The sequence below is a fragment of the Hemibagrus wyckioides genome, linkage group LG15, assembly GCF_019097595.1.
Source record: "Hemibagrus wyckioides isolate EC202008001 linkage group LG15, SWU_Hwy_1.0, whole genome shotgun sequence".
Taxonomy (NCBI): domain Eukaryota; kingdom Metazoa; phylum Chordata; class Actinopteri; order Siluriformes; family Bagridae; genus Hemibagrus; species Hemibagrus wyckioides.
This window is the reverse complement of record NC_080724.1, coordinates 10,182,540-10,200,965: the sequence shown is the minus strand read 5'-3', so window position 1 is coordinate 10,200,965 and position 18,426 is coordinate 10,182,540. Positions and strand designations below refer to the sequence as shown.

Below are 18,426 nucleotides of genomic sequence, written 5' to 3'. Positions count from 1 at the left end.
AAAAAAGGTAATGTTTCTCATGTAATATTATAAAGTTTGAATTATGTAAAATTTGCGTCACTGTACAGTATAAGGTTTATTTTACGCTCCAACTAAACCAATAATGAAGTCAACCAAGAACAATTCAGAAAACAGCTGGAAATGCTGACAGTGTTGACTTTTATTTCTTAGTCTCACTACAATATTCAGAAAACATGAGAAAGTGTACTTTATTTAGGATTGTATCGTACAATTCAACCCAAACAGCAACTGTGTGTGACATTTGTTGTGCACTAAAACATTTTATACCACAGCACTGTTGGATTCTCAAATCCGATTGGTTAAGAGTTGTTTATTCATTTTCTATAATACGTACATTATCGTTTCTGTAGTAACAGTGAACACTGGGACTGTATTATGGATGCTTTATATAATTTGATGTAAACATAAACATGTCTAATTGTTATAGTGAATGTTTGATATGTTGCTGAGGATATGTTTATTTAGCGTTTAAGGAAGAAGTCTCCAGTGTCAAGTGTTTAGTGTTTTTTTGTAACTTTTTGTAAAATCAAACTTTTTAGACATATCTTCAGGACAGGTGACTTGTGCTTTATGATAACAAGATAAAATGTGGGGTTTTTGGATATTTTTCCTTCTAAAGAGAAAAACAATTGGCTGGTGAAGAAATGACTGTTTCTAGCTGCTATAATGTAAGTGATAACAGGAACTAACCTGTTTTGTAGACATCCCACAAAATTAAATGTAACTATAAATGGATAAAAATTATAATGTGGTGTCTTGAATTAATAGAAAAAATGTACTTATTGGAAGATTGCTGTGGTATAAGAGGAATAAAACACTTCAGGAAATGCTGTTACACAATATCAGAGCACTTTGAGGTGGTAACTGTAACTCGGTTTCATCACACTATCTTGTCGTTGATCATTTTCCTATAACAGCACATGCCCCCAAGTGTTTTATTCTTTACATAAAGCCCTTGAGGTACAAATGTTTTACATGTATAACAGGTACATCGTAGATCATTATAACATCAGATTACAAATCACGCAACATAATTATTTTCCTTTCTTTTTTTCCATTAAATTGTGCTCATAGGAAGACATTACAAATAAAATGAAAGTCCACTAAAAAAATGATTTCTTCCTCTGATTTTACTCCTACCGGATGTCTGACTTTTGCTAAGTTTTATATGCTGTTTGTTAAAGAATCCGTAGCTTTTTAAGCACTTAAAAAATGCAATACCGTGGAAGCTGATTGTCGAATTAATAAAGAAAATAATTTTTTAAAAAGCAAATAAACAGGTGTGTAACCACTAGACATGTCTATATATCAGATATCTACACGGCATAAGTGGAAAAAAACGTTACAGAGTTAGAATCATCAAATCGATGTGATATGAAATGGAAGTAAAAACAAACCAGGAAGAGCAATGTACGTTATTTAATCCGAGTCTGAGTGATGTCATTATATAAAGACATATTTCCTCTTACTGGACTCGTACTTCCTGATGTTGACATTTTGCATGAAACCAGCAAGGTTTTCTGAATCACTGGTACAAAATTAGAAGCTTGTGAGTGTGTGTGTGTGTGTGTGTTTGTGTGCATAGGTGATAGGTGTAGGAGTATAGGTGAGTGTGGAGAAAAAAGTGCAGTAAGTGTGTATGTGTGTGTGTGTGTGTGTGTGTTTAATATTTATAGATGAGTGCATAGGTGTAGGCGTGTACCTGTGCATGGAGAATAAATTCTTAAATTGTTAAGTGTGTTTATATTTATGTGTGGGCACATATGTGTAGGTGTGTTTACCTTTGTGGGGAAAAAGAAGTTTCAAAATGTTTAGCATGTGTGTGTGTGTGTGTGTGGAGTGTATAAGAGTAGGTGGGGTGTATAAGAGTAGGTGTGTATCTGAGTATCTGAGTGTGGAAAATAAAGTGCAGTGTTTGTGTATTCTGTATGTGTGTGTTTACATTTTGTGTTTATGTGTGGGTGCATAGATGTTGGTGTATGTGTGTATTGGTGTGTGTTTGTATGTGTTACCACAGAGTTATAGAAAAGAAATTTGTATTGTGTCTGTGTGTGCGTGTGCATAGGTGTAGGAGTGTAACTAAGTGCTGTGTGTGTGTGTGAGTGTGTTTGTATGTGTGCATAGGTGTGGAGTGTGAAGAATAAAGTGCAGTAAGTATGTTTATATGTGATTGCAAGTGTAGGTGTGTATCTTTGTGTGTGTGTGTGTGTGTGTGTACATGTGTAGGTTAATATCTTTGCATGGAGAATAAAGTGCAGTATGTTTGTGGGTTTATCAATGAGTGCAAATTTTGGTGTGTATCTGTGTGTGTGTGTTTGGTTTTTTTTTTAAGAGCCAGCCAGAATGTCACACTGGTCCACTCTGACTTGAAGGATGTCTGACAAGCCAGGTCTCTTCTTCAGGGCCTAAAGAAGAAGAGGACAAGAAGACGTCAGAAAAAATCCTAGGTTCATTGATTCATCTACAAAACAGAACATTCTGGGAAAAAAGGAGTCATCTGTATGACCTGCAGGCTGCCGATCATCTCATTAAAAATTCTCTTGGCTTCTTCACTCTCAGGGTCATCAAAGTAATCAGCAGAGCTCATGAGCACTATGATACACTTCAGCCTCAAACACACACCTGGAAATAGAGTGATGTGGAAAATCCAAGTGAGAAATATGTCAGTGGGTATGTGTGTGTGTGTGTGTGTGTGTATACTGCTCACTATGAAAGTGCAGGATGGCTTTGGCAGTAACTGGTGTGTAGCTGAAGATGAGTGTGTGTAACTGCTGTAGTCCTTCCCTGCACAGCTCTGCTGCCCCCTGCTGGCTAATCTCGCTCATGTGGTCCAACTCCAACACACACACACTGGAGCAGTTCCTCACTGGAGACAGATGAGACAGGGGGAACATAGAATGGGAAAAAGTGCCTCAAAATAAGTATTTAGCATCTTACATATGTCACCATTCCATCACTCACCTAAAGAGGTTAATCCCTGAAGACCACAGCTGGTTCCGCCCACTCCGACCTGCCGCAGGTGAGGCCAACATCGGCCAATCGTCTGCAAGCAGCGGTTACTAAAGCGACTGGGCTGTTGGCTGAGAAAAGAAACATGGCAAGATGATGATGATAATGATGTTAATGTTGATGATAATGATGATGATGATTTTTATGATGAAGAAGGATGCTCACTATGACTGTAGTGGTTTGATGTGCAGGTTAGTGAAGATTATGATGATGATGATGGTGATGAACACTCACCATGTCTGCGAATGGTGCAGTGTTCAGGTTGGTGATGATGATGATGATGAAGAACACTCACCTGTAATGAGTGGTGCAGTGTTCAGGTTGGTGATAATGATGATGATGATGATGATGATGATGATGAACACTCACCATGTCTGTACTGAATGGTGCAGTGTTCAGGTTGGTGATGATGATGATGATGAAGAACACTCACCATGTTTGTAGTGAATGGTGCAGTGTTCAGGTTGGTGGTGATGATGATGATGAAGAACACTCACCTGTAATGAGTGGTGCAGTGTTCAGGTTGGTGATAATGATGATGATGATGATGAACACTCACCATGTCTGTAGTGAATGGTGCAGTGTTCAGGTTGGTGATGATGATGATGAACACTCACCATGTCTGTAGTGAATGGTGCAGTGTTCAGGTTGGTGATGATGATGATGATGAAGAACACTCACCTGTAATGAGTGGTGCAGTGTTCAGGTTGGTGATAATGATGATGATGATGATGAACACTCACCTGTAATGAGTGGTGCAGTGTTCAGGTTGGTGATGATGATGATGATGATGATGAAGAACACTCACCATGTCTGTAGTGAATGGTGCAGTGTTCAGGTTGGTGATAATGATGATGATGATGATGAACACTCACCATGTCTGTACTGAATGGTGCAGTGTTCAGGTTGGTGATGATGATGATGATGATGATGAAGAACACTCACCTGTAATGAGTGGTGCAGTGTTCAGGTTGGTGATGATGATGATGAACACTCACCATGTCTGTAGTGAATGGTGCAGTGTTCAGGTTGGTGATGATGATGATGATGATGAAGAACACTCACCATGTTTGTAGTGAATGGTGCAGTGTTCAGGTTGGTGATGATGATAACAATGATGAACACAAACCTGTAATGATTGGTGCAGTGTTTAGGTTGGTGATGGTGATGATGATGATGATGATGATGAACACTTACCATGGCTGTAGTGGTGCGATGTTCAGGCTGGTGATGTCACGGCATCCAGCCCCTAAAGCCCAGATCACCTCCTGACCCACAGGATCTGACGAGCTCCTAGCACACACACACACACACACACACACACAAACTGTAACTGATACTGTGTGTCTGATATGCAAATATGTATGTGTGTACCCCTGTGTTTATGTGTGTATTGTGAGTCTGATATGCAAATATATACATGTGTATGTATATATGTGTGTGTTAAAGTTTGATACTCACCTGTAAGTAAGTGTTTGCAGAGCTCTGCAGTGGCAGCTGACAAGCCACAGTGTCCTGTCTGTCAAAATGTTGGGGCAATGAGAGATGGTCAAAGACACAATACTCCGCCCTGCTGATCTCAGCACCGCCTCCAGCCCCTCCTCCAGACACCCTCTATAAAACAGGGGGATAAAGAGAAACAATGTGTGAGTCTGTGCATATAAGCCTGTGGCTGTTCACATGTTATTTGTGTGTGTATACCTTGTGTTCTTCAGATAGTCCTCTTTACTTTCTTTCTTGGCACGAGAGCGAGGTTTAAGGTGGTGTAGAATAAGTGTGTGTGTTTGACTACACCACTGAGCCATAGTCACCATGAACTACACACACACACACACACACAGCATTATAACAATATACAGAGGGTAACACTATGCAATGACAAACTTATTATTGATTTTCTTTAAACAAATTTAGAAACGTGTGTGTGTGTGTGTACAGAATTGCCATACCCTTGATGAAATGCGGTCATTTTCTAGCGTTAACCTGGTCCACAGTGCAGGGTGACGGGCAACACTCCACCAATCTTTACACACCTGCAACATACACACACCATCTTTCTTAAAAGATTTAAACATAAAAACTTACCCATATAAACATTCAAATATGTAAAGCTACAACACACACCTCTGCAGCAATGAGGAGCGAGTGTGTGTCCAGGTAAGGAAAGACGCAGAAAAGCCATGCCCTTCTCTTCATTCGTCTTGAACACATTACTGATCGGTCAGGCCCGTTGCCATGACGAAGGGAGTGGAACGCGGAGTGATCTGTGCACATCCAACAATGCAGGCAGAAAAAACATCTAAAACATGATACAGTGATGTTTTTGTGTAATGTAACATTTATGGAAGGAGTCTCCAGTGACAGTGTTTTGCAATTTTAAAAAATGGCACTATATTAATTTAAATTTTATTGTATCATAGACATTATATTGATATCATCAAATATAAAATCATTGCCTTAGGAACTGGAATCAGATAGTAGCAGATTTAGTGGTATCTTTAAATAGTGAATCATTTCCTTATGAATCAGAATCATACAGTATTGTGGCATAGCAGATTCACTGGTATCTGAATCATATACTGAATCATTTGCTCATAAATCAGAATCACCCTGTATTGTGTCTTATGAAGATTCAGTGGTATAATCAAATACTGAATCATTTCCTTATGAATCAGAATCATGAATCATAGAAGATTCAGCCTAAAAAAACAGTTTAGTTAATTCAGATATAGATCTTATTCAGTTAAAAGTTGAATCATTGTCATATGAATCAAAATCATATGGATTCTTATTGTGGCAGATTCTTTGGTATGATCAAATATTGAATCATTGCTTAATGAATCACAAATGAATCATAGGTATTGTCAACAAATAAATCATTGCATTATGAAGCACAACTTTATTGTACGGTAGCAGATTCAGTTATATAGTCAAATATAAATCTAAACACTGCCTTACGAATCAGAATCAGAATAAAACAGAATCAGATTATGTGGAATCATTAAAATATTATACAACTTCAAAATGTACTGTGGGAAGCCTGAATTTTATATCCCTAACAGTAAATTTGTGTGTGTGTATTAGTGTTACCACTCTTGTTGTATGTTCCATAATGCTGCTGCAGACCCTCCTGTGACTCGGTGCTATAGACAGACCAGCTGTCTGAATCAGCCTCTATATCTGACGGGTTCCTCTGGTAACACTGTGCCTCACAAAGCTCCTCACACCTCACCGAACTGATTAGGGAATGGGCGCACACACACACAAATATTACATGAAAATGACATTTAGAAAGAACGTAACACACAGACCTAAAAGACACAACTACCAGTGTCACCCACAAAACATGCATAGGATATCTTGCATAGGATGCTGCAGAGTATTATTACCTGTGAACTGGACTTCCTGTGTGATCACATCGTGAATAGCAGCACCTTGAAATCCCTGATTCACTGTAGCTCCTCTAAAGGAAGGCACATAAAGGGACACGTTAATATAAAGGGACATTATACTTTTGGCTGTTACGAGACTCAAAAAAATGACAAATCTGCACTCAATGCAACAATCCATAAGCTGAGAGTAACCTTAGTAGTGATGCTGTGAAATTTTCACATAATATTCATGGCATGGAAATAAAAATATTACTACCATACACTACACTTTGATTAACTAAAACCTTTTTATTAAGCTAAATAAGTTTGATGTGAGGCCTCCTACCCGGTGTAATGCTCCTCTGGCAGCTGTGAAGGATTCATCAGGTGACACGATGCCAGTGTGTGTGTGTGTATGTGAGTGTGTGTGCAGCTCCTGCAGCTGTCGCTCTGCTCTCTCTGCTCTCACCAACAGATTCTCGATGAAGCTCTGCAGGCGAACCTTAGCGCTCGCTTCCCTCTGAGCGGTCTCTTGGACAAACTTGTTCAAATCACAAACCTCTCTGATACACACACACACAACACACACCACAGTTAAACAGCAATTTCAGTGCATGTTGTATAAATTTTCCTCATTTTTATGTTCAAATGAATTGAACTGAAGTAATCCAAGCTGAACAGATGATTATAGTGTAGCAGGTGATCAGTTGAGGCAGGGTGCACAATGAGTGCAGTGTTTAATTCAACAATCTTAATCAAAGTCCATGTTAGGAGTCAAAAAACAGACAATACAGATCAACTGGAGGAAAGTGAGGAAAAGACAAACACAAGTGAGAGCCAAAAAGCAGGAAGTGCTGCACATGTAAAAGCAAGACAAGGATTTAATGACACAGGAGGCAAGATGTATTTTCTCACTTCCATAGTCGTGTATTTATGACATACATTCTGATGTCAGTGGGATTTATTCTCATTCACTCCAGCGGTAAACATACACTACCAGTCAAAAGTTTGGACACATCTTCTAATTCCATGGTCTTTCCTGATGTTTATTTCTTTCTACATTGTAAAACAATGCTGAAGGCGGCCGAAATACACAATAATGTCCTTTGAACAGTTGATATTGAGATATGTCTGCTACTGATGCTCTGTAAAGCCTTCATAACGGCTCTAATCTGAGGTGCTGTTAATTGGTGATTTCTGAGGCTGGTAACTCTAAATGAACTTCTCCTCTGCAGCAGAGGTCAGTTTTGGTCTTGCTTTACTGGGATGGTCTTCATGTGAGCCAGTTTCATCATGGTGCTTGATGGGTTTGCAAATACACTTGACAATACTGTTCTTACAAGAGCTATTCCAGAACACCTGACCTTCGTGTCTTAAAAGAACAACTGACTGTTTTTTGTTGTCATTACATATGGATTACTTAAGTCCATGTGTGTTATTTCATAGTTTTGAAATCTCCAGTATTGTTCTAGAATGTAGAAAATAAATCCCTAAACAAAAAACATTGAATTAAAAGGTGTGTCCAAACTTTTGACTGGTAGTGTAGTGCTGTTGCCATTACTGAGGACGAGTTGGAAGCAGAAGTGGTGTTTTGATTATAATGCAGAAGTGTGTAAGCAAAGATCAGTCTTATCCATAAAGGGAGGTGTGTTTCATTTCGGTCAAGCAGAAACCACACCTGAATCCAGCTGTTTAATTGATCTTGGCTTTTAATAGAGTCATGTGTGGTTTCTTCTTGGTTGGGATGAAAACCTGCACTCACACCAGATAAGATAAGAAGGACACCCCTGGAACTTACAGGAACTAACTTGTCTATTAACATTCACATTAAACGTATCTATAAAAAGTAATGTGTCAAAATGAATTTGTTGACATACTGCTCTGGTATAACAGAATTAAAACACTGGTATCTTCTGTTATGAAAAATCAATTGCCTTCATAATGGATCAGCAACTATGTTTTATATTCTTGCCTTGTCATATTCCTTATACACAACCGATTTATTGGAACAGGTTTACCACAATAATATCAGACAAACGAGCCTTCTCAATGCAAAGTGCTTTCTTATGTCATGTTTTCAGTAATATTTATCACTTTCTGTGTTGATCAGTTGTGTTGACCTCGGTCCTATAAAAGGAAGCGAGACTGTGAACTCGGTGACCTATTTACACAGACACACGTGCAGAGTGTGTCGAGTCATGCCACTCAGCGCCCTGCGGTTCTGCCCATCTGTCCAGTCATACCGCATTTCCACAGGCAGCGAGGCGGACGCCCACAAAAACAAGTGGAGCCCTGAGAAAAGCTGCCATGGCAACAGAATGTTAATTCCAGCACCATGCAATTTTACAGGCTGCAGCGAGGGCGGTCTGCGCTGTTTCAGGCATATGCTGAGGAAACCGTGAGGAACAGAAATCATCACTCCCATCCAGATCAAGCTTAATGCTTCGGATACAAAATGTAATCGATTCAAGAGAATTGTCTTAAGCTTCATGCTTTACGTTTACCATTCCTTATTTTCTCTCATCAGGTAATGATTAGTCTAGATGCTTTGGATATCTTCCTATACAAGCTTTCTTCCAAGAAATTCAGTGCAATTCTAGTGATTCTAATCAGCATTTATTTATCAACCAGTGTTACTGTCAGGTAAAAAGGGGCTAATAGAGTGGTAAAGTGGCAGTTTGGTGGTTAACGTTTCTCGTGGTCCTGGGGGAATTGTGGGTTTGATGCTGTAGTCTGCAAAAGAGGCGCTATTAGGGCTATGAGCATGATCTGTATCCCTCAGCTTCTCAAATATACAGAAGGACTGGACTGAATTTTACCTCAGTGCTTTTTTCAGTGCATGAAAACTCTCACAAGCCTACATCTTTCCCTTTTCCTCTGTTAACACCCTTAAAGAAACATTCTAACATGGTTAGGCATTTGTCATAAAATGATCCCATTTCACTTAAACTCTTCATCTAATCAATTTTCATTCATACCTTTCCACCTCTAATCCACTTACTGTTGTTTGAGGCTGAGCTCCTCTTCCCGCTCCATCAGCTCCTGTCTCAGGCTGGCTAGCATCTCCACCGAAACCTCCACCTGGCGCTCCAGCTGGGTCGCCTTCTCCTCTGCTTCCTGCTTTTCCTTTTCCATTCTCTCACTTTCCCTCCGAGCCCTGTGCACCTCCACACTCCTCTTTTTCACATCTTCCTGCAAGGATCCCAGCCGCATGGACACGTGCTCCTGAACATCCAGGGTCAGCTGCTGGAGCCCAGCCTCCATGGCTAACCTGGCCAGCCATGGTGTGCTCATCTGTGCTAGTGCTTGCTCAGGCCTGGAGAAGGGAGAGATTGATGGAGAGGCAGCAGAGGAGGACAGGAGTGATGGAGAGTACTGGTGGACAAGCAGCTGAGCAAGAGGAGCAGTGGATGAAGGAGTTGGGCTTAGTGCATCCACGAAGTCCAGATGTAAGGGCTGGCTGAGCTCACTGTTCGCCAGAGAGGAGGAGCTCTGCATGCTAGCAGGAAGAGCCATCAGAGCCCCTTCGGACTTCCGTCTTGGGGTCAGACAGATCATTTGGCATGTGTGGTTTGTTAGTACATCCCCAAAACCACACAACTCTCCACAGTCAGGGCAATGCTTCGACTGCTCTGCAGCAGTCGACATCCTTGTCTGTCTGCAAGGTGTATCACAATTAATTACAAAACACTTGCCTATCACCTAAATAACCCTTGTCCTCTGTTATAAGTACATAAGCCTCAAGAAGTGCCTATTAGGGAAAAAGAAGGCAGGGCAGATGCTGCAGTTATGATATTTGGGCTAAAGAGTGTTAAGTTCAAGATAAAATTCTCTGAGAACATTTCAGGGGAGAATTTTGGAGCTTAACACACTCAGAGGAAAGCTTTATCTATCCTATTCTGATTGGCTGATGTTACCCAAGCATGTCATCCATTCGACTGCTTCTGCTGTGAAACATCTGGTCCAGGACACAACATTTTGCATCCCCTACATCTCCTAACGTACATAGTGTACATCTGACTCTATATGTCCTGCATTAGCTCTCCTTTGCCATATTGTGTAACCCCCATGCACCTACTTTCAGTTGAGAAAGCCTGGAACAGTAAATAGGTCAGACCGTGTCTCCTGTTTAGCACAGTACAGCAGCAGTGCTTCATCTTCACCCCCCTATATGCTGTCTAATTCTAATAATACTGAGCCTGAAGTAATAAATGAGCATAAAACACACAACCTTCTTCTCTTTGTGTGTGTATTATATTTGGAGTGCAGCATCTGAACCATGTTTAAGACCAAGCCCAATACCAGGCCATTACATAGCATCTTAGCTTATTTAAAAATTGTTTTATTTGAAAGAGTCAATTTACTAGACAAGAACAACCTTTTATTACCCAATGTAGTCAGTGTATAAGCTGTATAACTATAGAAACTCACTATAATTAGACTCTTTTGTAGACATTGTCCTACACTTGTCTTCCTTCTTCATGGAATGTTTCGATATGCAAAAGATCATGACAATGGAATAAAAATTATGATTAGTCGATGGTGAATAATCTGGCTTCTATTGACTTTTCAGCATAAGGTTCTCTCATAGTTCTGCTGTAATTATGGGTTTGATGCTCTGCACTGCCAACGAGCCGCTATTAGGCCCTTCTTTTCCTTCACCTTTCCCCTAAAAAATACTTCCCAGGGCATTACATCGTTGCATCTCTATCCTGCTCATGCTTGACTGATTTAAACACACTCACACTCTCTATAAAAAACCTGTACTTACACCAGCCATCTTATTTATTCATGTCATGGTCATCCCCATGAGCCCTGTGTGTGTGTATGTATGTGTGTGTGTGTGTGTGTGTGTGTGTGAGATTTTCAGTCCATCTGCTTGAATGTGGACAGCACAGGACCAAAGCTGCTAATATTTTCAGGTATATTATGATGGCACAAAACTGGGCGAGTCCCCAAACCCAGAAGAAACTAAAAGACCTAAGATAAAGGGCCTAAAGGGCCTAAGATAGCCTTCTTAACTTTTCAACGCGTTAGATATAGAAATTCAAAATGATCCAATATGAATAAGGAAATAAGCCATTTTCTGTACAAAGTTAATGACCTGTCTATTAGGCGAGGTTTCATTTAACATATAATTTTAATTCATTTACAATAAATTGCTATTAAATATCAGATATAAAGCTCGTGTTTGAATGGGCATAGATATTGGTTATTATATTCGTTCAGTCAAGGACCAGATTGATCACACTTCTAACGTCACTATAGCGATTAGCCTAAATATGACACACTGTACAGCATAAACCATTTAGTCACTAGAATGAACAACATTCAAGACACATCTGGAATAATTTGGATGAAATGTATCAGTGCCGCCAGGACAATGCAATTCGACCCAGCCCACGTTCTGCTTTACTTCATTAAAAAAGACAAAGACTTCTTCTGCAGAGTGTGATGATGATTGCTTCAACAACAGCCAGCTTAAAAAGACAGACAAAAAGATCCGATAGGTTACTTACTCAATTTCCTTGTCTCTCTCTCTCGCAAATTTCGCCTCTCTCTCTGTCTCTCTCTCTCTCTCACACACACACACACACACACGTACCGTAGCACGTCAGCTAAGGCTGTAATGGCTCCCAAACCTTTTACACCGCCTTCCGTTACCCATCTTTGTATCTGACCTCTTGAATTTTAGTTCAAGAACAGTCGATGAGAGAGTCCCGGAACCCTTAGAAAGAAAGCACGCGCGCTCATCTACCAGGGCCGCTTCTGACGTCACGGCACGTCAGGTCGGACGGGAGCGCGCATGTGGAGTGTTTAAGGACCGGAGTGTTAGACCGTAATATCTTATTCTGATGTATTAAACATAGAAGATTTTGTCAGCAGTGTGTTATCATTAATAACATATTAGGCATAAGAGTCCACGGTTTTGGAAGCTGAAATCTGTTCATAGGACAAAAAAACTATATATCGTATATATATATATATATATATATATATATATATATATATATATATATATATAAAGCGCCATTGATCAGGATCATGCATGCATATTATTGATCACAATGACACACACACACACTATCCAAGTACATCTCATTCAATTAAAAATGGAACAGATATTTCTGGAAAAGGGCGGTGAAAATATCTTCAGCTGTGAAAATGAAAAGAAATAAGGATTCATGTTGTTTACCAGCAGAGGGCGCTGTGGAAATATATAAGAGGTGGAAGTGAAGTCTAAAACTACATAACAGAAAAAAGCTTGTGTGTGTGTGTGTGTGTGTGAATAAATCAAATATAACAAAGGTAATCAATAAATAGTCCATTTTATTTCATTCATAAATTATTTGGAATACCCATTAGGCTTTAAACATCGTGGCATTGCACAGTAACATTTGATTTGATTTTTTATAAGACAAACGGACAAAAAGATATCTGCACAACTAAGTGTGCTACTGAAATTCAACTACTATGTTGATGTCTTCATCTGCATTTAGTTCGCAGGGAACCAGTCAAGCGCGCGCCAGTGTCAAAAGTTGAATACAACAATCTGATAAAATCTATAAGATATTCTTCTCTCATTTTGTTCAGTAGAAAAATAACCATCGAAAATATACAAATATAGGCTTCTTTAGTTTCGGATTTATACACAATTATCAAGTATCAAAATACAACACGGAGACCATAGAAAGTTGGATCATGTGCATGCAGACATGGTCTAGCAGTGCCAAACAGTTTTAATAACACTGAAGAAAACATGCATTTTCATTAACGGCAAAAAAACGACACTCGATGGAGAGTCCATGTTATGTGCAGAGTTGTTTATGACCTCGTCAAAGCGGAGATAGAGCGGCGCCTGCGCACCGGAAGTGCACTGGAAGTAATAAAATCGCGCCACTTTTCTCTTCAATCAGTCCCCCGAATTTTGCGTGATTGCAGCTCTTAGCTTCACGCTTCCATCTGGTGAACAGGCTCGCGCAGGTGAACTGTGCTTTACTTTAACCAGAGGCTTTCCTTCAAAGCGGGTGAACACAAACTTTTAGTCTCAACAGCGCGAGCTCACACGAGCCCTGGTAAAGCGAATGCGCGTGCGGCCAGGAGCTCGGCCTTCTGCTGCATCCTCTCTCTCTGCTTGAGGTGCACCCGCCAGTGCCTCTTTCTTTCGTCGCTCCTGGCGAAGCGGCGGCCGCACACGTCGCACGAGAAGGGCTTCTCACCAGTGTGCGTGCGCATGTGCGTGGTCAGGTGGTCGCTGCGGCTGAAGCATCGCAAGCACACCCGGCACTGGAAAGGCTTGTGGCCCGTGTGGATGCGCACATGGCGGTTCAGCTCGTCGGACCGCGAGAAGCGACGATCGCAGTTTTCCACCGGGCAGGAAAAGGGCTTTTCACGTGGGGCGCCCTTCCTGGTGCTCGATTTGGTCGTTTGGCCTCGGCTTCTGGTGGTTGTAGAGTTAGAGAAAAGCAGAGAGTCCAGCACCGATGAGCAGTTCAGGTCAAACAGCTGGCCGTTGGGGAAGGCTGCCCTGTAGAAAGCATTTCCAGTAAGAGTGGATGGCGTAGTGGAGGGAGTTTGGTTTGATGAAGCGCTCAGAGAAGCGTTGTGTGAGCACTGCTCCACGCAAACCGGCTCCTGTTTTATCCAAGTGTCCAAAGCATGAGTGTCCAAAGAGTCCGTCTCAGGACAGAGTGGGGAAAGCAGGTCGATGATGTCGTCCAAGTCTGCATCCTGATCTGAGAGCCGAGTATCTGACACAATTAACTCATCAAACAAGTCGCAGCCGCGGCAGTCCTCTTCGCGCTCCTTCTTAACAGTCACCGGGAACAGCTGCTGAAGGCTAGCCACGTCCATGAAATCATCTGAGGGATCGTTGCAGAGCGGCTCAGGGGATCCCAGCGAGGGCGTGGAGCTTCCCGTGGAGCCCACCGAGCCCTGTCTGTAGAGCGCACTGCTGCGAGAGCTCGCGCTCGCCACCGACTGCGAGAAGTCATCACAGTGGCTGTCATAGATGGGATTTGTGCAGATGCCCACGATCTCTGTGATCATGTTAAGCAGAGCGTCTGCGCTGCACGCGGCTGTCTCGGTGTGGAAAGTGCCGGTGTATGTCAGTGGGGAAGGAGGTAGTCCGTCGGCCGAGCTTTCACTCAGGTCTGGGAGGAAAGCAGGATCCGGTTGCTCAACTTTAGGCTTCAGAAGCCCCTCAAAGTCTGCGAGGGTGGGAGTGACGGAGGAAGGGAGGGAGAGAGAGAGAGAGAGAGGTGTCATTACATAAGCTTGCACCTACTGATGCATAGACTATATGAGTCACTGCTTTGGGTTTAATAAACATCATTGCATCTATTAGATCAATAGATTAGGCTACAAATATGTATCAGTTTGACTGTTTTACAAAACAAATGAACGCTGTCAAAATCGTGATCTTTGATAAATGTGCAAGCATGCAAAGCTTGGTGGAATGCATACAACGGACTTACCGGTATCACGCTCGGTCTGAGCGCCGTTTTCAGTCGCTGCGCAGAGAAAGTCCAAAGCGCTGAAGTCCACTGTACTGATCATAATGTTTCCTTGATTGTGAATCCTGTCGCGTAAATCAAAAGTGCTGTGCAAATCCACAAATCACGGATCAAACGATCAATTCCGCCAGCGTGTGAGTGAGAAGTAATCAATCTCTGGTTTAGGTCTCGGGATTCCCTGTGCGTTCCCGTTAAGCAGATGGTTCGGTGGGTCTTGGTCGCTCTTCGCCGTCGCTACGTTTACCGGAATCCCTCGTACCTCTTTTATACCGGTCGGCTTAAGCGGGACTCCGCCTCTCGCTCATCTACGTCGTCGCGAGGATTCCCCGCCGTGTACCGACTTCGGTCTGCTGCTGCCCATACATGGGCAGAGGATGTGACGGGGTTTCCCCCTCCGAAAATGGGCACGGGGGAATGTGACGCAGAGGCGATTGTCCTGAAGACCGATGCGGTAAAACAGACTGAATAGAAGACTTAGCCGTTTGCGAATGTATTGCTATTAAACACTAATGCTAAATATCTATATTTGTGTAAAAATAGCGTCTAATGAAACAACCAAGCCTCTAATCTTATCCTAATATCAATCCGCCATTACACTGTGCTCTCCATTGCTCATTGTGCGTCTGAAGTGAATTTATGAACCCAGTGACACAAATTAATGCAAATAAATCCTGCCAGCACTGTTTAATGGATCAGCCTAGTGTTTTATGTCTGCATAGATGATTTAATGGCTCCTATTTGTGTTTTTGCGTTACAGGGCGTGATTGCATTTCCTTGCTCGCTAAACTAAAACCAGTTCATATTTCATTCTTACAAAGCAACGTCAGTGCAAAAGACAACAGGCTGCTCTGAGATCCACAAGTTACACTCGTTTGCAGCAGAAGATTGAGCTGTGTGCAGATTTCAGCACCGCGGACAGCGACTACACTGCGGCTGCAGCATCCGACACTCGCGCTCTCATCATTCGTCCCTAACCAGCCTCTCAGATTTAGGTCACAACTATCCAAAATTATTACTGAACCACTTGCCAGACCACATTCCTCTTGAGCAGCATATTGCCTGAAAAGCGTATGTTTGGCAGGTGGTGAAATCTCTACTGCAGCCATGCATACCTGTGTGCATGAAATCAGATTAGTGGAGCATGGTGGCGTTTTAATGGGTGTTATGTAACGCACGATTTTACACTGTGAGGAATCGAGCAGGCGTCGGTATAACAGTATAACAGCTTACTACACCACCTAGATTCATGGCAGTCTGCAAGAAATGCGTTATAAAGCTCTTTTCCAGCGTGCTGGTTAGATTTACGCCATATTTAGCCATGCAGCGGTGTGAGCGCTATAGTTTCAGCCATGTCACACTGTCACGTCCATAAGACTTAAACTTCACAGCGTTTCTTTAAAACAATATGTAGGGCTAGTCTCAAATATCTGTCCATCAATGATAAAAATAATATTGATCATCATCATCATCATTAACAATGATATTAAACATGTGCAGACAGTAAAGTGCTTTGCAGGATAATATGAGTGGGGAAAAAAAATCAATATCATCATCATCACCATCATCATGTTTTGCATGTAATTTACATTTAAATGTAATTATGTTTCAATTTCACTCACTTGCTTTCAGTAACTGTCAGAATCATGATGGATTCATACCCTATCCTGGGAACACTGGGTGTGAGGTTGGAATACACTCTGAAAACCATTTCATCTCCTAGCACCATGCACACACAACAATTCACACATTTGTTTACACCTAGGATACAATTTTCTCAAATTCAAGCCACCTAAAATTACTCTATGTCTTTGGGAGACTTGGAGAAAACCAGAACACGTGGAGGAAACTTATGCATACACTTGTAGGACGTGTAAAACTGCACACAGAGAGTAACCCGAGTTCATAATTCATATGATCCATTTTGTTAATTGTTAATTAATTAATATGTACAATATAATCACGAGACTTTTTTGTGCACTGATAATTTACTCTGTAGCTTCGGTTCAGGTGCCTTCAAGGTTTTTGGAAAGAAAAAAAAAACCCTAGATAATTTGGGTATAATTTAACAGTTGAAATATTAAGCTCATTAGGTAAATGCAGACCATCATATTCTTATAATATTAACAATTTATTAACCGAAATCTGATTGAATGCATATCGAAAAAGCACTTATCGTAGTTTGTGAAGTTTAAACTTAGACATTATTTGAATTTAAGTTGACATTATGATTTTGTGGCATTAGTATTATATAATGTAATATTATTGCTTCAATAATAAACACTTTAGCCTACTAAACAATACAACGATAAAGGCTGTCTATTAAAATACCGTGGGGAAAACAAACTTTAAAAGAATGAATTAGACAGTGGTTTTGAAACTAATTCTATTTCCGGTTATGTAAGACCATAAATGGTACTGTACCCATCATAAACAGAAACGTCTGTGATTCAGAGAGGTTTCAGACGTTTTTGTTTAGGATATTTCTCTCGTGTGCGTCCCCTCGCGTGGGAGTTCACCGGGGCCACCCGCTCCCGTTTACACACAGCGCGAGCTGTCAGCACGAGGCGGCTTTTCCGCGCCTCCCTTCCTAAAATAGTCCCGCCCACAGAGCGCGCGCCTGCCTGCATTCTCCTCCAGTGGAGGAAATGGCAGTTTGTGAAATGAGCTCGCCTCTGCATTAGCCAGCTAGCGAGAATGTTTAGCAGACAGTTGTCTTTCCCACGGCAAAAAAAATAGACACGTTGTGCATGTATTACTCATTCTAAACAATGTAAGGAGGAACACGACAATAATTAGACAGTGGTTGTCTTTCAGTTGAATTAATATGCAAAATAGGTGAAAAAACCGGTGAAGAAAAGCTCTCATAAATTTACGCCATGTTCACAATACTGAAACACCCTATATGACTTATTATTATTATTATTATTATTATTATTATTATTATTGTTGTTGTTGTTGTTGTTGTTGTTGTTGTTGTTGTTGTTGTTATTGCTAAACTAACTAGCTTGGTTTAAATATAACTCAGTTTTGATTGGGTTAGGCTATTGACCAAGCATGCTAGGCTAATGTTTAGTGTGCTAGTAATTAGACTATACAGTTAACTGTAAATATATTTATGTAAGAATTTAAACTAAAACATTAACTTTTAATACAAAAAAAAAAATGCAAATTTGCTGGGGTTATTACAAGAAGTCAACTCAAAACATGTTTTCCCCTCGATTAATGTTTCCTTAAGCAGGCTAACAAGCTCCTATAAAATATCTAGTTAATTAAGAAATAGGATTTTTTAAACTTTAAAGCTAAATTGCTGAAATAAGAACAAAAATGTTCAACGCTTGTACTTTCTTTTTGTTGCTTGAGATTTTTTTTCTGGTTTGCTGCTCTGTGGCTCGACAGGTGCAGTGGAAAATTCCAGTGGAAATATGAATCCTGATGTAACAATGTGCCTGTTTCCTTTCAGGTCCAAATTCATGATCCAGCATGTAGAGATATCCATCATCAATTCAGCT

The 18,426-nt window shown here is 40.9% G+C and overlaps 2 protein-coding genes across 7 annotated transcripts; both read right to left on the bottom strand.

Moving 5' to 3' along the window:
• Positions 1 to 1,425: 1,425 nt before the first annotated feature.
• Positions 1,426 to 12,185, bottom strand: si:ch73-290k24.5 (F-box only protein 41). Of its 6 annotated transcripts, none has more exons than XM_058409123.1 (14): positions 11,921 to 12,185; positions 9,403 to 10,059; positions 6,748 to 6,964; positions 6,420 to 6,493; positions 6,121 to 6,266; positions 5,155 to 5,294; positions 4,980 to 5,063; positions 4,732 to 4,847; positions 4,492 to 4,644; positions 4,228 to 4,323; positions 2,983 to 3,101; positions 2,729 to 2,887; positions 2,528 to 2,643; positions 1,426 to 2,426 (listed from the first exon to the last, which is right to left on the bottom strand). In XM_058409123.1, exons 2-14 carry the CDS (start codon positions 10,047 to 10,049, stop codon positions 2,349 to 2,351), a joined length of 2,145 nt encoding a protein of 714 aa, XP_058265106.1. In that variant the 5' UTR covers positions 10,050 to 10,059; positions 11,921 to 12,185; the 3' UTR covers positions 1,426 to 2,348. The 6 variants fall into 6 exon arrangements, 3 of the variants coding, with proteins under 3 accessions (XP_058265106.1, XP_058265107.1, XP_058265108.1); XM_058409124.1 differs by having other exon boundaries at positions 12,007 to 12,185; XM_058409125.1 differs by having other exon boundaries at positions 9,403 to 10,055; positions 12,007 to 12,185.
• Positions 12,186 to 12,713: 528 nt separating this feature from the next.
• On the bottom strand, positions 12,714 to 15,144 carry egr4 (early growth response 4). Its single transcript, XM_058409366.1, has 2 exons — positions 14,879 to 15,144; positions 12,714 to 14,611 (listed from the first exon to the last, which is right to left on the bottom strand). The coding sequence occupies exons 1-2, from the start codon at positions 14,958 to 14,960 to the stop codon at positions 13,464 to 13,466; spliced, it is 1,230 nt and encodes a 409-aa protein (XP_058265349.1). The 5' UTR covers positions 14,961 to 15,144; the 3' UTR covers positions 12,714 to 13,463.
• Between the last annotated feature and the right edge of the window lie 3,282 nt (positions 15,145 to 18,426).